At 34.1% G+C, this 24,812-nt stretch overlaps 2 protein-coding genes and 1 long non-coding RNA gene across 4 annotated transcripts; 1 reads left to right on the forward strand and 2 right to left on the reverse strand.

Moving 5' to 3' along the window:
* Positions 1 to 2,843: 2,843 nt before the first annotated feature.
* On the reverse strand, positions 2,844 to 7,264 carry LOC130738164 (tubby-like F-box protein 8). Of its 2 annotated transcripts, none has more exons than XM_057590086.1 (6): positions 7,092 to 7,264; positions 6,547 to 6,606; positions 5,593 to 6,021; positions 5,371 to 5,458; positions 4,741 to 4,873; positions 2,844 to 3,828 (listed from the first exon to the last, which is right to left on the reverse strand). In XM_057590086.1, the coding sequence occupies exons 3-6, from the start codon at positions 5,938 to 5,940 to the stop codon at positions 3,126 to 3,128; spliced, it is 1,272 nt and encodes a 423-aa protein (XP_057446069.1). In that variant the 5' UTR covers positions 5,941 to 6,021; positions 6,547 to 6,606; positions 7,092 to 7,264; the 3' UTR covers positions 2,844 to 3,125. The 2 variants fall into 2 exon arrangements, with proteins under 2 accessions (XP_057446069.1, XP_057446070.1); XM_057590087.1 differs by lacking the exon at positions 7,092 to 7,264 and adding an exon at positions 6,758 to 6,987.
* Positions 7,265 to 10,026: 2,762 nt separating this feature from the next.
* LOC130738165 (uncharacterized) lies at positions 10,027 to 14,842 on the forward strand. Its single transcript, XR_009019242.1, has 3 exons — positions 10,027 to 10,335; positions 11,784 to 11,938; positions 12,546 to 14,842. It is a non-coding gene; the product is annotated as an uncharacterized LOC130738165 (long non-coding RNA).
* Positions 14,843 to 15,298: 456 nt separating this feature from the next.
* On the reverse strand, positions 15,299 to 21,141 carry LOC130735426 (WAT1-related protein At1g43650). The gene is made up of 7 exons (XM_057587422.1): positions 20,818 to 21,141; positions 20,654 to 20,716; positions 20,267 to 20,383; positions 19,943 to 20,183; positions 19,663 to 19,824; positions 15,947 to 16,098; positions 15,299 to 15,608 (listed from the first exon to the last, which is right to left on the reverse strand). Exons 1-7 carry the CDS (start codon positions 21,006 to 21,008, stop codon positions 15,470 to 15,472), a joined length of 1,065 nt encoding a protein of 354 aa, XP_057443405.1. The 5' UTR covers positions 21,009 to 21,141; the 3' UTR covers positions 15,299 to 15,469.
* Between the last annotated feature and the right edge of the window lie 3,671 nt (positions 21,142 to 24,812).

Consider the following 24,812-nt stretch of genomic DNA (forward strand, 5'->3'; position numbering starts at 1 on the left):
AATGGTTCTTGTTCTCTGTGCAACCAAGGATCAGAATCCAGTGACCATTTATTTGTGCATTGCCCGGTGTCGTGAAGTTTATGGAGTGATATACTAAGCAGAGAAGGTGTCGTGTGGGCAATTCCTAAATCCCTGGTAGAAATAGTTGCTGGTTGGGATGATTTAAATAGTTGCTGGTATTTTGAATCATTTTTTCCAACAAGCTCAAGCGTCAAATCCTTATCATCTGAGAGAAAAACCAAAGACTCAAATTATCTATCCAATCTCTCTAAATTTAGAACTCAAAGTATTCTCAAGAGTCAAATCCTGAAAAAGATCATAGGAGAAGTCCTGCATAGTATTTGTTGTTGGGAGAAGTCCTATAGAATACCTGTTAGGAGATGTCCTCAAAATAATTGTTGGCTGAAGTCTGGTATAATACTTGTTATAGGAGAAGTCCTTGATACTTGTTAGTGGAAATCTTGTTGCTGCCAAGGACTGGACGTAGCCCCATTGGTTGTGCGTGAACCAGGATATATTGGTGTGTGTTTATTATTATTTTACTTTACTATCCTTATATTTATCCGCTGCATCAAACGATTGCGAAAACTCTTTCTAAACTTATAATCGTTTGGAAATTCAAGTTTTTAGGGAACACAATTCAAACCCCCCTTTCTTGTGTTACTTTTTCCGATATCACTTTAGAGATGATAATGGATTTCTTTTGAGATCTTTACACTAGTCCTGGGATGACGTCCAAGTATCATGTGAGGAGACATTTCCCAAGACTACGTGGTGATGCTTTGCATAACATCCAAGAGCCCTTCACCGCGGAGGAGTTCAAGGATGCTTTCTTCAATTTGAGTGCTCGGAAAGCCCCAAGCCTCGACGGTTTGAACCTTCTTTTCTTTCAATCCTAGTGGTCCATTTTGGGTAAGTTGGTTGTTGACCTTATTCAGAATTACTAATGAGGTCCGAATAAGGTGAGGGAGATTATTGAGAATTTGATTTTCCTTATACCGAAGCTGGTTAGGCCTAATTTTACTGCTCAAATCCAGGCCCAACAGTTTGTGTATGTGGTGTATAAAACCATGACAAAAGTCATGGCTAATAGGATGAAAGGTGTGTTGGGGACGTTGTAGCCAGCTCTTAACAAGTGGAGCTTCATTCTTGGTAGATAAAGTTATGATAATATTGTCATTTCTCGAGAGGATTTCCATTCAGATGGGTTATTCGGAGAGAAGGATAGGATGGGGAGCGATGAAGATTGATTTGGAGAAGACAATGAAATAATTACCTGGAGATTTCTGCAAGATGCCCTTAGGGAATCCGGTCTTGGCCACCCCTTTTTCAACATAATTCTAAGTTGTGTTAGCTTGAGTTCTTTTAGGTTTTGTTCAATGGAGAGAAGACGACTAATTCTGATGAAAGCTTCAAACTAATTCTCCAATAATTATTGTTTTGAAGGAAGTAACACATCAAAAGAAGCCATTTTTTTAAAAAGAAACATCTTGGAAATCATGTTCTCAAGAAACGTCATCTTTGGAACAAACACTACACATTGAAAACATTCTAATGCTAAGGGTTTTTGATGCTAGATATTATATTGCAAGAGATGCTAATGGTTTCTGTGATTTCTAATTCTTCATTGATCATTCTGATTCTATCAAAAGAAACATCCTTAGTTCATAGATGAAAGAAAGAACACTGCTGCACTAGAAGACAATTTACCAGGGACTTATCATCCTTGGGATAAAGGCTCTAATAATGGAAATAGATAAAAGCACAAAGTACTAGTTAAAAATTGATGAAAATTACTTATCATCCTTGTGAAAATTAATGTCACTCCAAATGAAATCTACACTATTTAAAATACATTAAGGTGCATGCCTGTCCTAGTTAGAGATACTATTGATATAGAAGTGAACATTTTAGAAATTTTATTTATTGTGGATCTTTAATTTTTAACCAAGGTAATTCAAGCAATGATGTATCCTCCTACAGATCCTCACAGTACTGTATAATGAATATAATAAATAAAGAAATTTGTGTCTTTGGTATCTTGAAAATATGAAAAACAGTTGATACTTTTAATTATGTGGATGGTTTTTCAGAGGATGGAGAATGATGATATGACATTACTCTAGTAGTTCATTTTGCATGTAACAAATGGAAATTGGGTCTAGGATAGACTCTGATACCATATTCGAAATTGGGAGGTCTATGCTCTATCTCTAGCCAATTTGTGGACTTCTAATAGAGCGCCCCACCAACGTTGGGAGGCCAAAATATCTGGAATGACTCTCCACCACGTTCATTCCCAAAATCTCATACCCACCCCTCCAGAAGGTAATATATCTCCTTTCGCTATGATATATTTGCCAAACTGCTGCAACAATTTTATCTATCAACTACCATCTTTTGATTCACTTTACGCATGCCAAAATCATTCCAACCCCTTACAAAGCTCCTTTATCCAACATTGATATAAATGCAAACGTGATTTCACATATATCAAAATATAGCACATTTAATTTAAGGTAGATTGGAAAAGTAAAACTTTAAGGTAGATTGGAAAAGTAAAGTTTTACTACATCAAGCTCAACATGAATCTACATCAAGTTCAACGGAAATCTAACAACACTTGTAAGAACCTGATGTATTTTTTAACAATATTTTGATAGTACCAAACAGTAGATTAGGAGGGAGGAAAATGAGAAAAATTGGAGAATGAAAGAACATTTAGCAATCATCTCGAATTCTCGATGAATTTGTAAGTTCAGCATTTAGGCAATTGACATTTGGTTGCACTCACAGTTTCACACCAATCTAAGTCCCCCAAAAGCAATCAAGATTCTTGTCACTGGGCAAACACATACATTTCCATTACATGTAAGCATAAATGGTATTAAATTCTAACCAAGTTACATCTTTTGCCCATGATGAGTATGAGCAACAAAGAAGTTCGACAGAAAAAAAAGGTAAAACAGACAACGAACAAGATAGAAGAAAATATAATGGGCCATAGGATGTTCTGTACTTTACAGTTAAACTATGAGGTGTAGTGTAGTCTGACTCCATGCAGGTTCACCATATTGTGAAAACATAAATGCAGATGAATACTACTTTTACCATATTTCCTGTCATTATTCACATGCCAGTTTTGTGTCAAAGCTAGTCAAGCAAATGGCGAAAGCCTGAAATGCAGAGAGGGGATATCTATAGTCCATGGTAAACATGTCCTTGCCGACTTTGCCAAACTGAAGAATAGTCTTATCATGATCAGACAGTGTTGGTTGAGATGGTGTAGGAGCACCGGCGGCCGGCTGTGTCGCGGCAATCAGCTGAAAATTCTTGACAGAGGCGACAGTCACCCTACCCCTGAAGTTGAGACACCAGCACTGCAGCTGCTCGTGCCATCTCGGTGATTTGTTCTTGAGAACCAGTGGTCTGTCTTTTCCCTCCTCTTCATTGCTGGTCCCAATTATGTCTGAGAACCTAGAGCTGCTAAACTCGCTCGCGTTGTCAATTGATCTTGCGAAGGATATGCTGCGGAATGAATCCTCAAGGGAGCGGGGAAGGAGTTCTGGCTGCCCTGGGACCGCGCCACCAGGCTCAAGGGCTGACATAGGGATTGAGTGCATGGTGCAGTTCATCCTACGTGGGCCCCTAGTACCCAAGACATTCAACTCATACGTGATCTGGGCAATATTGTAGCTGCCACTAGGCACTTTGGGGGAAACCTTCTTTGAATTAAATCTACGGCTTCGGCCTGGAGGAGACAGCTGAGCATTGTTGTAGGGAGGCTGTGTATCATAAATTATGAATTTGGTGCCAAGAAAATTTGACCTGCAATTGGGGGGGGGGGGGGGGGAATTTACACAGTATAAGATTGTATGCAAGGAAACTACACAGAAAGTGATTTCTTGTGTATTATTACAGACACACGCACATCAAAATTAAGAGGTAACCACATGGATGAAAATTATGATCATCGCAAAATTAGATGAACAAATATAAGATGATTAACAGAGGTGAGAATATAGAATTCAGGAAGGAAAAAAGTGCATGGGTATAATAGGAAAAGTAAGGTAATAGATTGGTTAGATTAATGGATAAGGCATATTGAGTATAAATAGGAAGAGGGGGTGAGCAGGAGAAGTGTCTAGTCATTTTCAGAGTGTTGGGGGGGGGGGGGGACCTTTAGGCATTAGGAGGTTGCAACTAGAACAGTGTTTTCTATCATTATAATTGGGGTAAATCCCTATCATTATTTCTTTGATTCTTTCTAATATGATACCGATTTCTATCAGAATACAAATTCGGCATTGCTTATGAAACATCAAAAGTAAGTTACAGCCAGGAAATTCATTCATATCTTTTAAGTTACCTGTATAAGAAGGGAAATATTCAACATAAGAAGGGGCATATTCAGCAGTAGTAATTGTAGATGCAATCAAGAGCCCAGTAATAAGATTTACTAGACATACCGAACTCTTGCTAGTAAGCAAGCAGGGGAGGACACAGAAACATCAATAGATATCCAATACTAGACAATAGAAAAATCTGTTGAAAGTATAGCAAGTAGCAACTAATTCCAGCCATCTCAAGATCATACTCAAAATTATATTCTGCAAAGAATTAACTTTCAAGAAAACTGCAAAATGTTTTGCTCCTTTCCACCTCATTTAAACCAGAAATTAGTCAAAAACAATGATTGAAGGTGCTCAGGGAGAAAAAGAAACTAGAATTCCAAAATACCTTAGTTTTCCAATGTATGTGCTACTAGATCTTGATATATTATCCGCATCTATGGATATAATGTACTCAGTGCATGTCGTTCTTCTGCTCCGTTTTGCAGAAAGAAGAAACTTTCCATTTTCAACAAGCAAGGCTGCAGGAAAAATTGTAATTCAAAACATATCCCAGTGCAGAGACAATGACAACCAAGTTCACAAAATTTCTAATATATGTTTATAGGCTATAGAGATATATTGATAGCATTTCAATCAAACTATGGAACTACTTGTGCCATTTGAGTAGCCAGCATAGCAAGCACTTAAATCAATAGACTAAAATTAGAAGTTGGCTATTTCAAGAAGAATGAAAAAAATGGAGCATGAGCCATGAAGCCATGAACGTGCTCATGATTCCCAGCTTCCAGCTAACCTTGGCTTTACAGAGATAACTTAAGCATAACACAGAAAAAATTTCTTAACACAACAGTATGCCCCATATTATGCTCTTAATATCGTTTAAAAGGATGATAGACAAGCTTCCAAACAAACAGTATCAACTATCCATTCCATACCTTGGCAACCAGAAAATAATTGCTCAACTAAATGAACACAGTAAACAAAAAGTAGGCCATTGCAAAGAGCTTGAACTTACCAGGACTAAGACAAAGGAATAGGTGATAAGTCATATTAGATTTGTCTCTCTTGATGAAACACTGGATGTGTCCGTCCCTAGCACCAGGCTGTAAAGCAAGGGTCAATAAAAAAGCGAAAAGCAAATTCATTCACTCATGTGCAAAATGTATATTTCTTATGCATTAACGAGTTCCATTAAAATATATCTGGAACAAATGGTAGAAGATTACGAAAGCATTACCTGCTTTAGTGAAACAGGGAAAGTAATCTTCCCACTTAACTCAGGACTGCTAACAATTTCTTTGCACATTTCTCTCCAGGATTTGCACACAGCAGCACAGGCAACCACGTGCTTACGAGCTGGCCATGTGCTCTCACTTGCTTCCAATCTATTAATAACATCACGAAGAAGCTCAGGTGGAAGGCTAGCCCACCTGCTGTTCTGTATTATTGGTGGCTGTTCTTTCAACTCATAGACCGAACTATTTGACTTGCCCCTGTGATGGCCGGGAAGCCTTACCTCAAAACTCCGCCTAGATAAGCTTCCAAATCCGTCCCTTACATCACGAACAATACCCCGGAAGGACATTTTACATGTACAGGATAATTTTCCGGTAATCCACTCTAGTTAGATGATGTCACAACTCACAAGTCTTAGGCGAGGGAAGAGCTGCAAATCAAACAAACTTCAATTTTAAATTCCGGCTACAATGCTTAGTCACTAAGGCTGATAGGGAAAAGCACAAAGGAAAAAGCAAAGGAGATTCCTATAAAAAGGAAGGCTCACATGAACCTAAAGTCTAAAGCAGCCAAAAACTTCAGAATGTTGTCAGAAACATGTTTTTTGGTTATTTTTTAAACATTATATTCAACAGTTGAACCCCCTAAATCTAACATCTTAAAAGATCAATCAAAGCCAAACCAGAATCTTACCAAAAGATTGAGCTGGTATCAACCAACCTACCTTTTCACCACAAAGAAAGAAAAAATAATAAATAAAAAGGGCAAAGGGGCAACCTGTAGTAGCATCATCAGTCACTAGTTAATAAGCCTAATACATTATACATCTACTTTGCATTAAAAGAGATAAAGAAATTCTTATGCATCTTCACTAATGTTTTAGTATTATCTCTCACACATACACAGACCCCACATCAGAAAACAAGACATGCAATGTGCAGTTGAGATAACAAACCTCAAAGACAGAAACTTCAGTGAGAAATTAGGCTCCCTGCCCACCCTAATCACAAGATATCTGTAAAGAAAACAAAAGTATCAGAGGTACCCACTTCAACCAATAAATTATAACAACTTTAGAAAAACAGAACATCAAACTTCTCCTAGAACCAGAAACCAAATTCTGAAAAAAAAAAACATTTTTCTATTTACATAAACCAAAAACTCACCAAATCAAACCCAGATGAAAATTCCACAAAGGCTTAAACTAGAAAAAATAAAAATTGAATTTTTCAGAAGATGCAAAGAGAACCCAGAAGAGCAAACTTCAGAAACTGCTAATCAGACCATGAAAAATTCAGAGTCTAGAATTTCCAAGGAAAAACTTCAACCAAATTGAGAACAAATGAAAAAAAATAAAAATTTGGTGGAGCTAACAATAAAGGCTACAACATAAACTAATGATAAAAAGGAGGGAATTATTTGTTGCAAAATAGTAGAAATGGACTGAAAGTAAAACCTAAGAAAAAGGAAGGAACATGAGAAGAAGAAGAAGAAACTGACCTTCATGTTCTAGGAAGCAACGTTAGTAGTAGTGTTTCTCGTTCTTTAGCTCCATCCATGTGTTAGTTGTTTCTCTCTCTTTCATTTTCCGTGTCTGTGACACCGCCTCTGACTCTGCGAAATGCGCACTCCAGCATTTATTTATTCCCACCCAGAATGAACTAATACTACAAACCCCAAGCACAAAAGGCTGCTTATCTAATTTTTTATGGCCCAACATGATGAGAGTTTTATATCAATGATTATTTTATCCTAAACTTTAATTAGTAAAAAGCTTTTTTATGGTTAAATATGTTAAATTATTTTTAGCATCTAATTATATTCCTTTACTTTTTTATCCTTTGATATTTTTTTTATTTCATACCAAATTAAATTATTATAATTTATTTCCATTTTGTCTTCTATTAAATCAGATTGATGAACACTCTATTTTATCATATCCTCTTTATTTTAGTCTTAATTTCATACCAAATTACTTTCAAAATAAAACTTTCATACTAAATTAAATTTTGTTATTTCATTTCCATTTTATCTTCTATGAGATAAATATCCCTCTGTTTTAGTGATAACTTTCATACCAAATGAAATTATCATTTTCATTTTGTCTTCTATCAGACGTGATCTATTTAATTTTTTTTGGTTACATGGCGGGGCTAGGCTCCAAAGAAACAAAACTACAACGAGGCCTTTTATTTCAGTTTTAATTTCATACCTAATCAATTTATTATATATTTCATTTAAATTTTATCTTCTATGTGATTTAATCTATTAACACTCTATTCTATCATATCCTCTATATTCCAGGTTTCACTTTCATTCCAAATTAGATTATTAGATTATTATATTTCATTTCTATCTTTAAGTTAGAATAAAACATGAAAAATGAAAAATGGATTAATACCTAAGTTATCACATATTTAATCTCCACTCTCATCAACCTTTTCAGCAATTTGCGTCACAAAGTTTTCCAGCTAAGCTAATTTCTCTTCTTGATGATAATGCTATATTGAAATTGCCCATGTGGGTATCTAATCTAACTATCTAAGTGTACCTTGAGCGTCTTTATTCTGCTCTTCTTTTGTATCAAGATTCCTACCTCCACACATACATATTTCCTCTTTAGCATTCACAAGCATGAGGAGTCGTCCCCCGTTCAAGGCCTCCACATGTTTTAGCTATTGCTTCAAATTTTCGCTCTAGATAATAGTTTCAATCTGATACACCAGTGCTGCCTTTAATTTGATGATCAACTAACCATGGTTGTGCTGGAAAGGTCCACCACCATGATATTGGGCTTGTTGAAATTCTTTAGATTTACCCATAATCCTCCACGTTTTCTTTCTCTTCTCCACTTTTCCTACTAAGACCTGTCAAAATAGTCATGAACTCGTGAGTTCTACATAAGAATTGAAACAATTAGGCTCAATTAGTGGTCACATGGAAAATGTTTATTAGAATGATCGATGATTTTTTTTTTGCTAGATATCCTTCGGAAGTTACTTCTAACTATTTTCTCATATCTCCTTCGACCCCATGCTTAAAGCTACTCTTAGTTCCTAAAACCTCATTGTCTACCCAATCTAAAAGAAGTTGGAATAGAGAGTGAAGCCCCTCTCTGACAACCCATAGATGAGGAATTTGCAAGGTTCAAATAGAAAAAAAATGCTAACAATCATTATATTGTAAGATGAAGGATCACTCAAATCTTTCATGAAGCCCAGAGGTCCTCGATTTCTATGCAGGCTTCATGGGGCAATTCTCGAAATGAGGCAAGTTTTGAAGACAAACTTTCGAAATCATTTTGTAAAAAAGTAGGATCTAAGTGTTGAAGAGGAGTATGAGAAACCTCCATGATAAATTTTCATTAAGGATGTCTTTAACGATTATGCCATGAAAATAAAGTTAAGGATCTCGGTCGAACAATGACTATCATCTTAAATATGAATTTTCACCATTAAAATTACAGGAAGAAAAACATTTGAATGTTGAGAGAAAATATCTCAGAAACGAGGCTTGAATTCAAAGAGTGGAGTGATATGCAAGCTTTACGTGAAGAACGGTAAGTACTTAAGAATTCCAATTTATAGAAAATTTGAAAAAATGCAATTTTATGGAATGTGGTGAGAAACGTGAATAGACAAAATATTAATTGGTCATGCTAAAATGAGATACTAAAATGTGGTCATGCTAAAAGTCACATATGTATGACTTGTCATAAGATTATGATTACTTTTTAATCATTACAGTTCAAATTTCAAAATTAAGAATTGACCATATGCGAATATGTGAATCTCATCTCGGCCTAAAGGTAAATTGGAGTCTGAGTATTCTATCTCAGCTTTTTTTTTTATTCATCTCAGAATGCATTTTACTTATTCATCTAAGCATAATTTTATCACCTAACTCGACATTTTTGCTGTTTATCTCAACATTTCATTTACAAAAAATATGTCGAGCTTGATGGACTACTATCATGGGTCGATGACCAGCCACATGGTCCAAAAGTTATCAAGGCCGACCCAAACCCAACTCTACGATTCACAGGCGCACCAAAGAAAAAAAAGTTTCTATTGTGTTTAGCCCCTTGAGAAACCATACAAGCTAAACTATTAGAATGATGATCAAGCTAACTCAACCACGATTCAAATTGTTATATGCCATTACAAGAAAGGGACAACATAACATCAGAATTTAGCGTCTGCCGCTACACAGAGGCGAAGCATACACTAACGTTAAATAAAGTTTCACGTACTTAAAAGTATCACTAACCAAACTAGTTATAATTAGCGTCGACTATACCCACTCAATAGGTTTTCAAGACCAACACTACATTTTGTGACGTAACAACGATAACTTAAGCGGATATCGAATAGAAGACCCAAATCCTATAGTCTAATGGTACCGTTAGCCGACTCACACTAATTCATAGGAGTTGATTGATTGAAGTTTTAGTTTTCTGTATTTAAAACTGTTTATAGTAATAGTTTTTAAAATAAAAGAAGTACTATTTTGAATATCATGTTTTTCAAAATGCTTTTCCAACATTATCCAAACAATAATTTGGAAACTAAAATGAGGGATCTAGAATCTCGCTGTTCCCGTCTACAACCGCGGCAAGGTGCTCACCTGCGGCATCCGCGCCGCCAAGCTAGGGTTTCCAGATTCAGGGGAACAATGCAACGGTCTCAATTTTCACTCTCTCACTCCTTCATTGTCTGATTCCAATGCACAAGCGTTCAAAGAGGTGCCCCTTTGTTCCTTTATGTGTGTGCTCAATGTGGAATTCTTAAATGGGGGTTTGTTTGCTTTCATGGAAAATGAAGAGATTTTCACATTTTTGTCAATGTCTTCTGCAATTGCTCATTCTTTCCTTTTGGTCTTAGTCTGTGTGCCAATTTGAGCACTTCCTTTGGGGATTAGAGCTTTCTTGTTGAAACTGAAACTGAATGTTCATATCTCTATGTAGCTTGGGCTCCTAAAGGTCCCACAAAATAAAATACAGTATCAGATAACTTGTCATATTAACTGAGTTTTGTTGTTCTTATGTTGCAGCTTTCCCAATAAGAAAACAATTTGATAGGTACCCGCATCGGATAGGTAGTCTGTTGGTAGCAACTTTGATAGTTAAGTGATGTTAGATAAGAGAGCTCATGAGAGAGTAGGGAAGGGAATACATGATACTATAATTAAGGTAGAGCTAAGAGGGATTAATCATCTCTTGGGATTATTGTGTACTTGGGAATAGGAGAGTAGCTGAGGCGCGAATATCTACGCATTGTTCTAGTTTTCCTATTCAATAATAACAGTTTCTTCTTCTTCTTTGGGCTGTTTGTATCGCAATCTAGGAGGATAATTCAGATGACCTTGAGGCCTCAGTTTGAGTAAAGCTGGTATAATTAATCACTCCATTATCATCTAGAAATTGTCGCCGCTTTTTTTTAGGCGTTTATGAAGGCACTAGTCTTGTGAATGTATTGTTAGGCATGTATGATGCTAAAAAAAATTGTCAACATTTGTTTTGGGTCTAGTTGGTATCATGAATGCCAAGGGCTGGCTGAATTGTTTTTTGAAAGTTTAGTGTGGAGTGCATGAACAGAGAATTGATTTTGTGGAAAGCATATATGTCTAGCATAATTAGTTCCATCTCATAGAATTTTCCATTGATGGTATAGTTTAATACCATTTTCTGCAGTCCACAGGCATCACAAATTACTTGTGCATAGTTATTTAGAAATTAGAAGCAAAATTACATGGCTTAAGTGTGTGTTTGATCTGATTCCAGGACAGAAATCAAAATTTCATTATTATTTTGCTGCCTTTTCATAATTGACTTTGCTTTAACAAGCTGACATTGCTTTTCTTCTATATAATTTTTCTTTGCTTTTTAAATGAGAAGCTAACTGTCAGTGAATTTTCATCCCTGTGCCAATATTCTGTCAGTGAATTTTAATTGTTTATTTAAATTGAATTGGCATGTGATATGTTGTTGTGTTGGTATTCAAACTAATTGATAAATGTGCTTTGTGTTTCACATTGGAATTGCTCATCCCACTAAGGTCACTGAAGCACTAATAAGTCTTACATTTGAGCGAGTACCACAAAGCAAGTTCATATTATTATATCTCATTGAATCATGAAGACTGCAATATATGAAAACATGTGATAGACCTAAATTCCATATTTATGCTATAGGTGGGAACTTGTAAGAGTGTATTGGATCTGCACTTGAAACCGACTTAATGGGATAGGGTGCCTGAGGATTTTGTGGCAAAGCAGCTGAAGTCTGTGCTTACTGGTTGATCCTGTCATGATACAGATAAGGCTTCTAAAAATACTTGTCTATTCAGGTCAGAGTAAATGTTTCTTTTACTTGTCATATCATTGTGCTGTTAAGAAAATAGATGATAAGTTAAAGTTTTAAACAACATAATTCACCACAGAGATTACTTATATGTCATTTCCAGTATGAGTATTGATCTCAAATAAAGAAACTGTGGCAGATTATTTTCTATTTAATAGAAGTTAGCTAGAAGAAGACATTGGGAACATATAAATAAAAGTCATATAGAATATCAGTATCAATCTTTATTAGAATATTTTCCAAATAGGACAAGGTCATGAAATATTAATGTGAAATGGGAGGCTATCAATTAGATCTTACTTAGAATCTTGTAGGCTCTGTTTAGATTTTACCTGAAAACATTTAAGCCTCAGAAAATAGCAAATACCTTTGACTTCCTTTCAGTTCAGCCCATTTGATTGCCCTGGTGCACAGCTACTCCACTCTCTTGTGAAGGGCATGATGTTAATTTATTAGAAGTATGAGTAAGGACCACACCGAGATGATGTTAATTTACTAGTATTGAAAATTAAAAAACTTTTGAATTCTTCTCTTAAATAAATAGTTAAATGATATCTGCACTGTAGAAATCATTAAAAGATATCTGAATGTAGGGTGGAGTCGCTTCCCCTGGCCGACCAGCTATTGAAATCCGTTTCTGACATGCGTGCTGCTGCAAAATTGATTCGTGATTTGGGTCCTAGCTTGGTTTCCTTTTGATATATTTGAATTTTTTGTTCCCTACACACACACACACACACACATATATATATATATATATATATTTTCCGAAAACAAAATGTCTTATGAATAAGAGATCTTGAAAGCAGCAGCCTCAAGAAAAGCAGTTACAAACAAGGAAGGCATATGACAAGCTGAAAACGAGTACTAGCCAACCTTGCAAAAACCCACCAGAAACAAAGCAATAAAAAAACCCACACAAACGAAACCTCCTAGCTAAGTATAGTTATAGCTTATTTCATTCATCTTTTCAATTTGTAATTGGCTTAGTGTAAAGAATTAGAATGTTGTGTACTTTCTATATTCATCTTATGGCAAAAAGTGATTCAGATTGGAGTGAATCTTTCTATATTGATTGGTTGATATAAATTTCTTTGCTCTTGCCTAAAACTAGTTTACATTTTTCTTTTGTTTGTATGTGATAGGATTTGATGAGGTTCATAGTTCCTGTTGTTTTTGTAGCAAGAAAAATATGTTATCTAGGCCTGAGTGTGTAACTCTTGTCAAGTCAGTTTTGAAATCCTTACTAATGGATCCTATGCAAATTTATTGGCTTCCACAATCTGTTTGTAGTAGCCTGGATTCTATCTTTACGCAATTTATTTCGAGTAAAGGGGGTCCAAAGGGAATGCGGATCGTTGCTTGGGATAAACTCTCACTAAGAAGGAGGGTGGTTTAGGCCTTCAAAAGGATCGGTTATTTAATTCTGCTCTCTGAGGCATGCATGTTTGAAATCTTATTCATGCTCAGGACAAGCTTTGGGTAAGAGTTTTTCAAGGATAAGTATGTTTGTGGTGAGGATGTTTTGTCGGTCCATTTCAAGTGGTTCCTTTGTTTGGCATTCAATTTGCACAATTCAGGATCATATGGGGGGATCTAATTTAATTATTATCGCAACAATGATACTTCTTTAATTTGAACTCTTCCCCACTTTGATTGCTTTCATTTAATTTCTTGCATGATCACAACAAACCAATCAACTATCGGTTGCCTAAACAATGAATCTGTCCTTTGAAGTTAAACTTCATGCCTTAGTCCCTTGTTTGAAGCACAATACAAGCCTGCTTAAATGCGGTTCCTATAGCTTCCGTCCTGGTTAGCCGTGTTATCGCGGTGAACATCATGTGTAAATTGTGTGGTAGGCAGGAGGAAACCTTCATGCATTGCGTGAGAGATTGTAATATCTCATCTCAGATCTAGCATCGCTTCCAGCTCAGTTCTGCTGATTTTTATCGGCATGCATCTTCAATGATTGGATTCTTGCTGTCCCTTGCTCTAGGGCGTTGTATGTCTTGCTGGTCGCTTGGTTGAGTTGGAAGCAACACCATGTTGCGTTTTAGAAAGCAAACTTTTCATTGTGCTTGCTGTTTAGAGGTGTGTCCTCTGTGCTGGTTATTCTGCTGCATGCTTCTATCGCTTCAGACAGTAGTGGATTAGTGGGTGGCTTGGAGAGGCCTCTGGCTGGGTAGGTCGCTCTTAAGGTTGGCATGAGCTTATTTGGAAATCCTGGTCTGATGGTTATGGTGCGAGATGATTGTGGAAGGTGGATTTTTGGATTTTCAACTTTCTTCGGCTTCTCTATTGGGTTTTAGATTGAGCTTCTTTCCATTTTGCGTGGCCTACGTGTGTTGGAATTTGGGTTATGGTCGAATCTTATTAGTTTCAGACTCAATGTTAGCTCTTAATCTCATTCAACACTAGCGTCAAACTTTTCATGTTTATGCAATCAAAGCTTTCCAAGTGTTCGTGCAAAAATATCTTGGTCTGTTGTTCTTTAACATATTTTGTGAGAAGGAAATGTTACTAGTGAGTTTTTAGCTACGCTTGGCTGCTCTTTTGAGATGGGATTCTACATTTCACCTATTTTATTTGCCAATTATTTGGATTTTTTAACTAGACTTAAATGCACTTTTGGACCCTCATGTTTTAACTTTTTGCGATTGTCAACCCTTATCTTTTTTTTTCTACGAATGGGAACCCTATTCTTTCAAAACGCTGCACCGTTTACCCTTCCGTCCAAATCCGTCAAAAACTTGACGGAACACGCTGATATGGCCTTCCACGTGGATAAAAGGGGGATTTAAAAAAATGGCTTAAATGCACTTTTGGACCCTCAAGTTTACATTTTTTGCGATTGTTGACCCTGATCTTATTTTTAGTTTGAATGGAGACCCTAATCTTTCAAAATGTTGCACTGTTTACCCTTCCGTCGGAAGGCCAGGTAAGTGGGTTCCGTCAAGTTTTTGATGGATTTTGACGGAAGGGTAAACGGTGCAACATTTTGAAAGATTAGGGTCTTCATTCGTAGAAAAATAAGATTAGGGTCAACAATCGCAAAAAATATAAACTTAGGGGTCCAAAAGTGCATTTAAGCCTTTTAACTATTAGGAGTTAGCTTTGTTTTCCTTTTCCTTACTGTACCAAAACAAAGTGTATAATCACTTAACTCATATTTATATATTTTAGAGCATTTGATCAATGTGAAGACCTTAGTTGATTACATTGAGTTCAATTTAATAATTGAACCATATGCATACTTTGTAATATGCAAATTAACTTAAAACAATCCAGTACAACGGCAAAATAAAACATGATATCTAAAAAGATTCTATCTAACATAGATAAAGAACAAACTAAATAAAACATAATATCTAAACAGATTGATTCTATAGAACATAGGATAAAGGCAACCTAAGCTAGTTAAAAGTCGACAAGATATACATATGATAATGTTAACAAACACAAAAGGGCATTCATGGGAGGACATTGATTCCATTGCTAAATTTTGTCTAATCAGTCAGTGCTGTATAATGCACTCCAATCTGGTTTCCTCTTTTACTTGTCCAACTTCATGGTTTACCACTTTTACACCCTCCTTGTTCTTCCCCCACAAGACACTATAGAGTCCAATCACCAACAAAATTGTGCCACCAATGCTGTCATTGTTGATAGTAACACAAAAGCAATTAATTTCATCAATACTTTTAGAAAAATAATTCATACACACATTAATTCATACACACAAAAATAATTCATATACATTTTTTTGTGTACAAAATTGCTCTCAATTTTGATCAAAGTGTGGTGAAGATCAAAAGTCTAGTAAAAAATGTGGTTTTTAAGAATCGAATTTTTTACTTTCGGTTCAATAGACAACTACTTTTAACTGGCGTGACTAATAGAATTAGTTAAACTTGTAAATTAAGTGGTTAATAGCCAAACACATTGTAAGTGCATCACTATTGTATTCAAATAGGGAGAATAGAATGTGAACCTTCCCAAGTAAAGTGTTTCTTTCCAACAAATTGCTGAGAATATTGCTGTAATCACAAGGGCTAGAGGGGTGAACATTGCTGTGAATACAGGACCTTTGGTCTCTATAGTGCAGACTTGCAACCAATAGCAAATGGCTGTTACAACAACACCCTGCCAACAACAATTAACTGTTAGTAAAAAGAAAGTTAAAACAATACCTGATAAAAAAAAATTTACCAGACTTAAACAATTGTAGCTAATTTAATAAAAGTGAATTTTGTTCTTTTAATTTTCATTGAAGAATTATTTTTTGGTACATCGGAAAAAAGAAGAATTTATTTTAAGTGTGAGGCCTATTATGAGTAATTCTATTTCACAATTCAAATAAAAATCAAATTTTGAACTTACTTTCATTAAAATCCAAACACAAATTGTCTTCTTAAACTTAATAAAATTAATTTATTAAATTTAATTTAATTTTTATAGTAAAATTTTATATAAACAAAACCTAAATATATATAATTCAGATCAAAACTATGACAGCATTTTTGTTAAGATACTTGTTACCCCATGGAATTGGTGGTATCTTTTCTGTAATTGATTGTAACTTGTGTGCTAAATGAGTGTGGTCCATTAAGATCTTATATGTCAACTGTATTCACCCATGACGTGATAGGTGCACCATTATAACCATAATATGATTGGAATCAAGTGGCTCTGAAAATGACATTCCCCTATCCCGTAAAAGAGAAATGTAACCACATTTGGTCGAGCAAGATTTCCACTAATGAAGCCCTATTCCAAAAAGATATATAGCACTCGGCAATAGAGGGTGAAAAATGTCTTAACGAAAAAGATTCGTGCACACATATAAAACTGCGATGTTAACGACACCTGCGGATTATGAGATTTTTTTCGGTAGTTTGTGGCAGTCAACTACTCAACCAAATTTCAAATATCTCTAGTGTCAAGAATTTTTTTTTATGTGTACACTAATCAGCGCTGGTGATTGTTCCCAAATAATAGCTGAAGGGATATATGGATTGGAATGAGGAGGTCTAGAGATCAATTATTTAGATAGTGTAATTTATCTTTATGATAATAAAAAAAATCAATGCTCATGATTTATTTAGAAGTGTGGTTTAAGCTAAGAAATTGCTCGATAGTGGTATTCAAGATAGCTTCCAGACATTACTGACTCCAACAAACAAAATATTTCTATAAAGAAACATTACTTTTTCTTTGTGCACGGAAAAATAACTTTTTGAATTCTTTTGTTGCATCATTGTTTTACTGACTAAGTCTTGATATTTTGATTTTATACTCCTTTTTGAAGTGCGGCACATATTTTGTAATATAATTTTGGATAGATCAAGAAAGTAAAAAAAAAAATTGGGTTATACACCACCCCTCTTAAAAATGAAAAATAATTTAGAGTGAGAGATGTAATTAATTATGTGACAATAAATAAGATAGTTGAAAAAATGTGTGTTTAAAATTGATTGTTGTTTATGTATCATTACTTTTTTTTTTGAAATATGGTATCATTACTTGTTCACTAGGATTCTTGATCTCTCGATTCTTTAACACTTGTTATTTCTTCCATAAAAAAACTTGTATTTTCTAATAAATCATATTTAGCAATAATACTAAAACTCAGATATATAAAGTAACTACATATATAGGTTACTAATGACAAATATTTAAATTTATCAAATAAGCCTAAATCGAGTTAGATATAATAATTTTATCAAATTTTTTATTTTAATTGTTGATTATTAGTTCTTGACAAATTTATTGATATCATAAAATTTATGTTTTATATATTCTTTTAAAAACATTAGAGGGAGCATTTTTTTTAGTAACTAAATTGCAATTGTTGTTGAAGTATATGCAAGTGTGAATGAAGGAAATAGTCTCACATTGCCTTAAGCAAGAGTTAAAGACTTTATAAGTGGAATGACCCACTCACTCATTGTCTTAAGGTTTTGTAGTGAAGGTATTTGGATGATGTCCTAGACTACTAATGTTGTTAGTCTCTTAACCCAATATGTGGATGGTAAACTCTCAACCCCTCATAAGCTGTAAGACTATGAAAAGTCTAATGTTCCGTTGCGCCACTTAAAAAATTACGACTAGTAACAATTTTGAGTTGGCGATAAAATATAGTTTTATTTTGGGATACCCTTATCCACTTATGGCAAATGAGCATGTGCAGGAGTGGGCATACAAAAGTGCAGAAAACAAGTGATTTTGTTACATAAGCTGTGATGAGAGTGCAAGCAACACACTTTTTCAACACATTGTTTATCACTTTAAATGTGATTGGTTTAACTATTAAAAGTCAAGACATTTTTAAAAAGTAAAAAATGTGTTTATTTTTTTAAGATAATTAAATTACATTGAGTATGTTTAAAAGAGTGTGTTGATATCAATTTTCAAGTTGCTACGGTCATTTATAAGAAAAAAACCAGTTCATTTCAGAATCAGTAAATCCATATCAGGCCCATGTTATTGAACCGATCAGAACCGATTTGAACGGGTCATTTTGTAGAATTTTCCAAACATTCATAAATTGAATGAAAATATATTTTATTCGCTTACTTTTGTCAACACATTGCTATCACTTTAAATGTGATTGGTTTAATTATTAAAAGTCATTAAAAAAGAAAAAAATGTATTTAATTTTTAAAAATAAATAAATTACATTAAGCGTGTTTAAATTAGTGTGTTAGTATCAATTCTCAAGTTGCTAACAGTCTATTTAAAAGAAGAAAAAAAACAATTAATTTCCAGAATCAAATAAAAGCATATCAAGTTGATGTTATTAAACTGATTTGAGCGGGTCATTTTGGTTTGCACTACATTGGGCCAATCTCATGCGCTCGAGGGCCTACCTCTTACCAAGCTTTTTAAGACCTTCAAGTCAAGTTTTGTATATAAGTCTTTGAAATGTCCAATATATGAGCAATGTTGGACTTTTGAAATACACTAGTTTTCCAACAACTAACACATGCTTTAACTCTCTCTTTTCAACACTCTCTCTTTTATCAACAATGATATACCCACACCTCATTTTTTAAACACTTCATTTCCACATATTTTTTATTTCTATCTCTCTCCTCTTATCATTTATCACATCTCATACTTTCTCTCTCCTCATTTCACCTCCTCGACCTCAAATAGAGGTGTGTAACAGTGTAAGTAACATTATTGCTCTTTTATTGATTAAAATTTATGTAGGTCCCACTAAATTGAGAATTACGCATGTAAACTACTTAACCCTACATAAGTATGAGCATGCATGTGAAAGGAGAATAGTGGAAACAAGTGTTAAAGTAATTGTTAGTAGGATTTTTCATTTATGCATTATATAATTCTTAAGAAGTGTATTTTTTTTTAAGTACTGTTGTGATTCATTCAATTACTTTTTTTTTCCTATCTAAAAGTTACTTAATCTTATTATTAAGATTGATGTAGTGATGTAATGTATTAGATACTGCTTGATATGCCCGGAAGAGAAAAAGTATAAATATTAAAAAAACTTCAATTAATTTTGTTAATTTTTAAAACAGTATTATTATTTTTTTCTTATTTTACCTTTCCATTTATTCTTCTCACAAAAGTATTTTACTATTTTTAAAATTCTACGTGGACATAAACAGAAATAATTTTTTTCTTCTTTAAATAGACAATTAATAAGTAATAGGTAGAGGTAGGTAGTAGTAAACATACACAATAAGCCACGGAAAGAAGATGAATATCCCATCCAAGCCTCCATGCATGAGGATTATTCCTCTCCACTGCAACAGCCAAAATTGCTGACTGTATGAAGCTAAAAAAGCACTGTATAATGGTAAGGCGAAATTTTGCCGGGTATTGCTTTACAATAAATCCCTGAGACAAGTATATATATATTAGTGAAAAACACTAAAAATGGAACAAAAAATGCTTGTGATAAAAGATGAATCATAAAATATCATGTGCTAAAGGAACACCGATATGAGATAACTACCTGCAAAATAAGCCACAAGGACCAAGTAGCGTTTGCTGATAGCATCATAATAGAGCCTTTAATACTATCCCCTTTGGAGTGAACCATTGATAATATGTGAGAACCATGATTCTGATTTTCTCTGATAAAATGTAGAGGAGGTCCTTTGACTAAAGCAAAGGTTACAGCCCCTGTGAGGCTTAGAACAGAACCCAAAATCTTGGCCACTCCATGAAGATGTTTTATGGAAATGCTTTCCACCCTGAAATTTCAAAACCATGTTCACTACAAAATAAAATTTGTCTAGATCTTGATTCTACTAATGGTTAGTTAATTTTAATTTACCTAAGTAAAGCAGCCAGGATGAAAGTGATGGAAGGGATTGTGTTTGTGCTGGCTGCAGCAAATGTGGCAGAGGTGTAGTTGATGGAAACATAGTAAAGGTTTGAACTTGCTGTTAGCCTGCAATTTAGGCACAAATACAAATATTTGTTAAAATACTATCTCAGTACGTATCACGACTAAAATCGTCCGCCCCGATTTGATATCTCATTTCGTGTGTCATCAATGATATTGTGTCAGGTACAATTTCATTGGTGAGGCAGGAAAAAAGATAGCAAATAGAGATATGGATCTTAATCCCTCACTATCAGGGAGTATAAAGTAGAATTTTCATTTTGGCAGTTACAATGTTAAGCAAGTAATGGGGTCAGGAAAGAGACATATCCATACCCAACAAGGGAAACTAGAAACAATTTGCACAATAAGTTGCATGACAGAGGAGCAGCATGCTTACTGTAAAAGCACAAAAATTAAGGGATTAACAAATTTGATAAGCCTATTTAAGATTTAGTAAGAAGGAGGGTGTAAATTAATGTGACAGAACTTCTGAGAACCTGTCAAAGAAAGCAAATGGGGATAAGGCAAGTGTTGCAAAGGTTTGTCGATAAACAACAAACACATAAGGGCTCATTCCCTTTGAAATTGCAACCTTAGACAACAAAGCCATTCCTGCATATACAAATTGAATAAAGAGCATTGCAATGTATGGTTTATGTTTTTCCATCATCGCCATTAATCTCTTCATTTTGTGCTACCTCTTGGCCAATTTGAATGACCTCCAAACAAGGAAACTAGTTCAATTTATAGAGTTTTAGTAGAACTCAATATGGTGTTATTGGCTTTATGCTTTCCTTTACTGGCTTTGAGCTTTATATATATTGACATCAAAGTGGCATGAAATAGGCCCATCAAATGGAAAAGTTAAATCACTGGGCACTAGTATCATTTTCAGTAGAAGGGCATAGTGGGGCTAATTGGTGCATGCTAGATTGTACCTTTGTATAGCAAAGGTAGCAACCCCATTACTGTATCATAGGACAGAGTGTGATGTTATGTTCCCAAAATAGCAGAATTAAGAGGAACCTTTTGGAAGCACTGAAGAAAACACATGGTGCAAAGTAGCAATCATTGATCAGTTAAGTAGTTACGGGGTATACTGATAACTTACTTTTGTATCTTTGACTAGAAGTGATTATATGAACTTATTAGATTGTGAACAAAGGACAACTGTACAAGATATATTGGCGTGGGGATTTTAAGCACTGCCCATTTAGCGATGATCAAAACCATCAGTAACTTCACCTTTTTATAAGTTACCGACTGTTTAAGCGGTTAGTAATTTATATTTTTTTATAGAAAATTGAATATGATATATAGATATAAGAGAAATGCAATAGATAGCAAGAACCGGTTAGTAATTTATATATAGTGGGCTTACATGTAACTTTCATCACAACGCACTTCTTTTCATTCATTATATTATATCCTTTTTTCTCTTCATTCTTTGTTTTGTTGATAAATTATTGTAAGTTTTTCCTTTATTTGCTTTTTTAATTTATTTTCCTTTAGTTGTAGTACTTGCTGTTTTGATGGAGCGCTTTTTTTTTTTGCTTGAGTTAGGTGTCTCCTTCAAAAGTAATTATGTTCGAATCGGGAACATTCACCTCATAGAGGGACTAACTTTCCCAGCGAGGGTTTTTTCCATCTACAAAACTCGAATATGATACCTTTCTTAAGGAGAATCAAACATGTATTACTTGGACCAACCACCCGTAGGTGATGGAGTGTATTTACATTTACATTGTCCTACACATCATTGAAGTTAGTATATACTTTTGTTTCATATACTTATATTGTAATTTAATTATAATTGTATGAAATTATTATGGCAAACTTTTGCATGTTGTTTGGTGAAGGAGGGTTATAATGTTGTTTCTCTTACAACCAATAAATGAATGCCAAGTGGATGTTTGCGCCATGTCATTTAAACTTCTAAAATTTTTAAATTGGTCCTCCAACTATTTATATTATAAATTTTACAATATAACAAAAATACATTTATGTTTTCATAAATTTTTTTCTGGTTGGCAAATTGATTTTACCTATATTAAAATTAACTTAAACATTTCATGTCTGATTTTCCCAAAATCTCTTAATCTACTTCTTTCGCCACTCCTCCTTCTCCGTGCTTTTACCCAAAAATCAAAATGAAATGTATATAGTATATAGCTGAGAGAGTTGAACTTTCATGGTTAAACCAACCTGGTTATTAGAAACTGGTTTGTAATACATTTAGTGTTCAGTTGTTTCCTCAGTAGACCTGCAAAAAGCACAAACAACATTCACCCCTCTTCCACCTTTGTCCCCACTTTCCCCATCATCCATCTCCCTCACGCACTAATTTTCCAAGCACTTATATCGTAAAATAGCATTAAATGCAATAATTTTAACCGTTGGAATCCAAGGAACCACAAGTGTAAAGTGAGCCAACCTAATTATGAACTTAATCTTTTGGTGACGGAACAAAATATGACAGAACAGAACGAAACAGGATAGAACAAGATGGAACAGAACAATAATGTTCTGTGTGTTGTGTTTGGTAACTCCAAGTCAATAGAACAGAATCATGATTTTAATTACATATATAGTCCTACATATTTAATACTTGATTGATGAAAACAAATTGAACTCAATTGAAAATTTTGATAGAAACCGTTTGTTATTGCTTACTTTATGAATTAATCACTTATTTCTTTAAAATAATCACTTTTATATTGTTTAAGTTTTTTCAGTATGCTATTGAAAAAAAGCAGAAACCTAATTTTTTTTTGTTACATCGGAAAACACCTAATTATTTATTTAAGCTATTTTAAGTGCGTTTGTTTAGATTAAAAAAATACTGATTTCAACAATATTTTTTTATTTTATTTTTAGAGATTTTGAGAAAAGCATAAGTTGATTCGTGTTTAACTACTCTAATTAAAATCACTTTTTTTTTATCTTCTCTCATCTATCTTCATAGATTTTCATTATAAGTTAAACTAACTGTTTCACATAATCTGTTTTCAGCTTCAGCTGAAACAAACACAAAAAGTGATTTTTTGATTTTAATTAAAAGTGATTTTTTCAAAATAAGTTGAATCAAACGCACTCTAATTGGCTCGTTTATCATTACTTACAAAATCAGATTTTACTTTTGAAAAAATATTTGATTTTATTTTAATTAAGTTGATTCGTGTTTGACTACCCTAATTAAAATCACTTTTTCTTTTTATCTCCTCTCATCTATCATCATAGATTTTCATGATAAGGTAAAGTAATTGTTTCAAATAATCTGTTTTCAGTTTTAGCTGAAGCAAACACAGAAAAGTGATATTTTGATTAAAGAAGTGATTTTTTAATTTTAAAAGTGATTTTTTGATTTAAAAGTGATTTTTTTCCAAGATAAGTTGAATCAAACGCACTTTAATTGGCTCGTTTATCATTGCTTACAAAAAGTGATTTTACTTTTGAAAAAATAATTGATTTTATTTTAAGTGATTTTTTTGAAAAAGTAGATTTTCATTTAACTTTTTCTATAAATATAATAAGTGCTTTCAATTTTAGAAGTGATTTTAAACTGTTTAGATACATAAAATTTCAAATATAAATTAGAGGTATTTTTGAACTTGCAAAAGTTTTAAGAGAGGGTTTCGTTCCGTTCCGTTCCATCCTTTTCCAGGGAACCAAAGTGCCCGTTCCTGGAACCTTTTGTCCCGTTCCATTCCATCTTAAAAACATGACAAACACAGAACGAAACCCATGTGTCATATTATGTTCCCTTCCCACATGTCTACCAAATGCTGCCTAAGTTTTTCTAGCAAAACTCTTAATTAAGTGTGTACTTTTCATCTTCATATATGTTAGAACTACTCTAGAGTTATAGCTTCAAAATTATACTACAACTCTGTCGAGAGAATTAAAAAGTAGGTCAAACTCACTCACTCTTGTTAAAGTGTGCAAAAGGAGAAGTCTTGTGAAACAATGGGCTAAGAAGAAATCTTTCAGAACATTTAAAAGGAGAAGTTCTTTAGAATATTTAGCTATTATTGATCGAAAGAAGGGTAATTTTTTGAAATGATTATGCAATGTCTAATTTTAATTTAAAGAAGATATACGTTGGTGATGATTTTTCTCAACGTGATGATCTTGTTGGAACACTCCTCTCTAGGAAGGCCTTTTTCTTCTAGTATTCTAGCGACCAGGTGGTAGGTAACTGCAAGACTTTTTGATGCTCCACACTGAGCAAAACTGAGAGAGAAATAAGGATTAAGGTTGAAAGAAAGTGTATACCTATAGTGTGTCCCCTAGTATGATTTAAATATGAGGGTCGGTCTACCGTTATAAACACTATCTATCAGGTAATATCTCTAACCAATGTGAGTCTTCAAACAAAACACACTGGTAGCCCTCTAAATTTGTTGATCTGGGAGATGACCCTGCCATTTAGTACAGTTCGTTCAATTCATTATTACTGTTATCAAATGCTCCTTGACTAACTACACGACAC

The sequence above is a fragment of the Lotus japonicus genome, chromosome 2, assembly GCF_012489685.1.
Source record: "Lotus japonicus ecotype B-129 chromosome 2, LjGifu_v1.2".
Lineage (NCBI taxonomy): Eukaryota > Viridiplantae > Streptophyta > Magnoliopsida > Fabales > Fabaceae > Lotus > Lotus japonicus.

Bases quoted from the DNA above. Each gene is read 5' to 3' on its own strand.
- LOC130735426 (XM_057587422.1), bottom strand. From the start codon at position 21,008: ATGAAGAGATTAATGGCGATGATGGAAAAACATAAACCATACATTGCA. The intron at 20,717-20,817 runs GTTCTCAGAAGT...GTGCTTTTACAG, and splicing joins CCATTTGCTTTCTTTGACAG to TAAGCATGCTGCTCCTCTGT. The intron at 19,825-19,942 runs GTAGTTATCTCA...TACTTGTCTCAG, and splicing joins CCTTGTGGCTTATTTTGCAG to GGATTTATTGTAAAGCAATA.
- LOC130738164 (XM_057590086.1), bottom strand. From the start codon at position 5,940: ATGTCCTTCCGGGGTATTGTTCGTGATGTAAGGGACGGATTTGGAAGC. The intron at 5,459-5,592 runs GTAATGCTTTCG...CTTGCTTTACAG, and splicing joins TCCCTGTTTCACTAAAGCAG to CCTGGTGCTAGGGACGGACA. The intron at 3,829-4,740 runs GTATTTTGGAAT...CCCCAATTGCAG, and splicing joins ACATACATTGGAAAACTAAG to GTCAAATTTTCTTGGCACCA.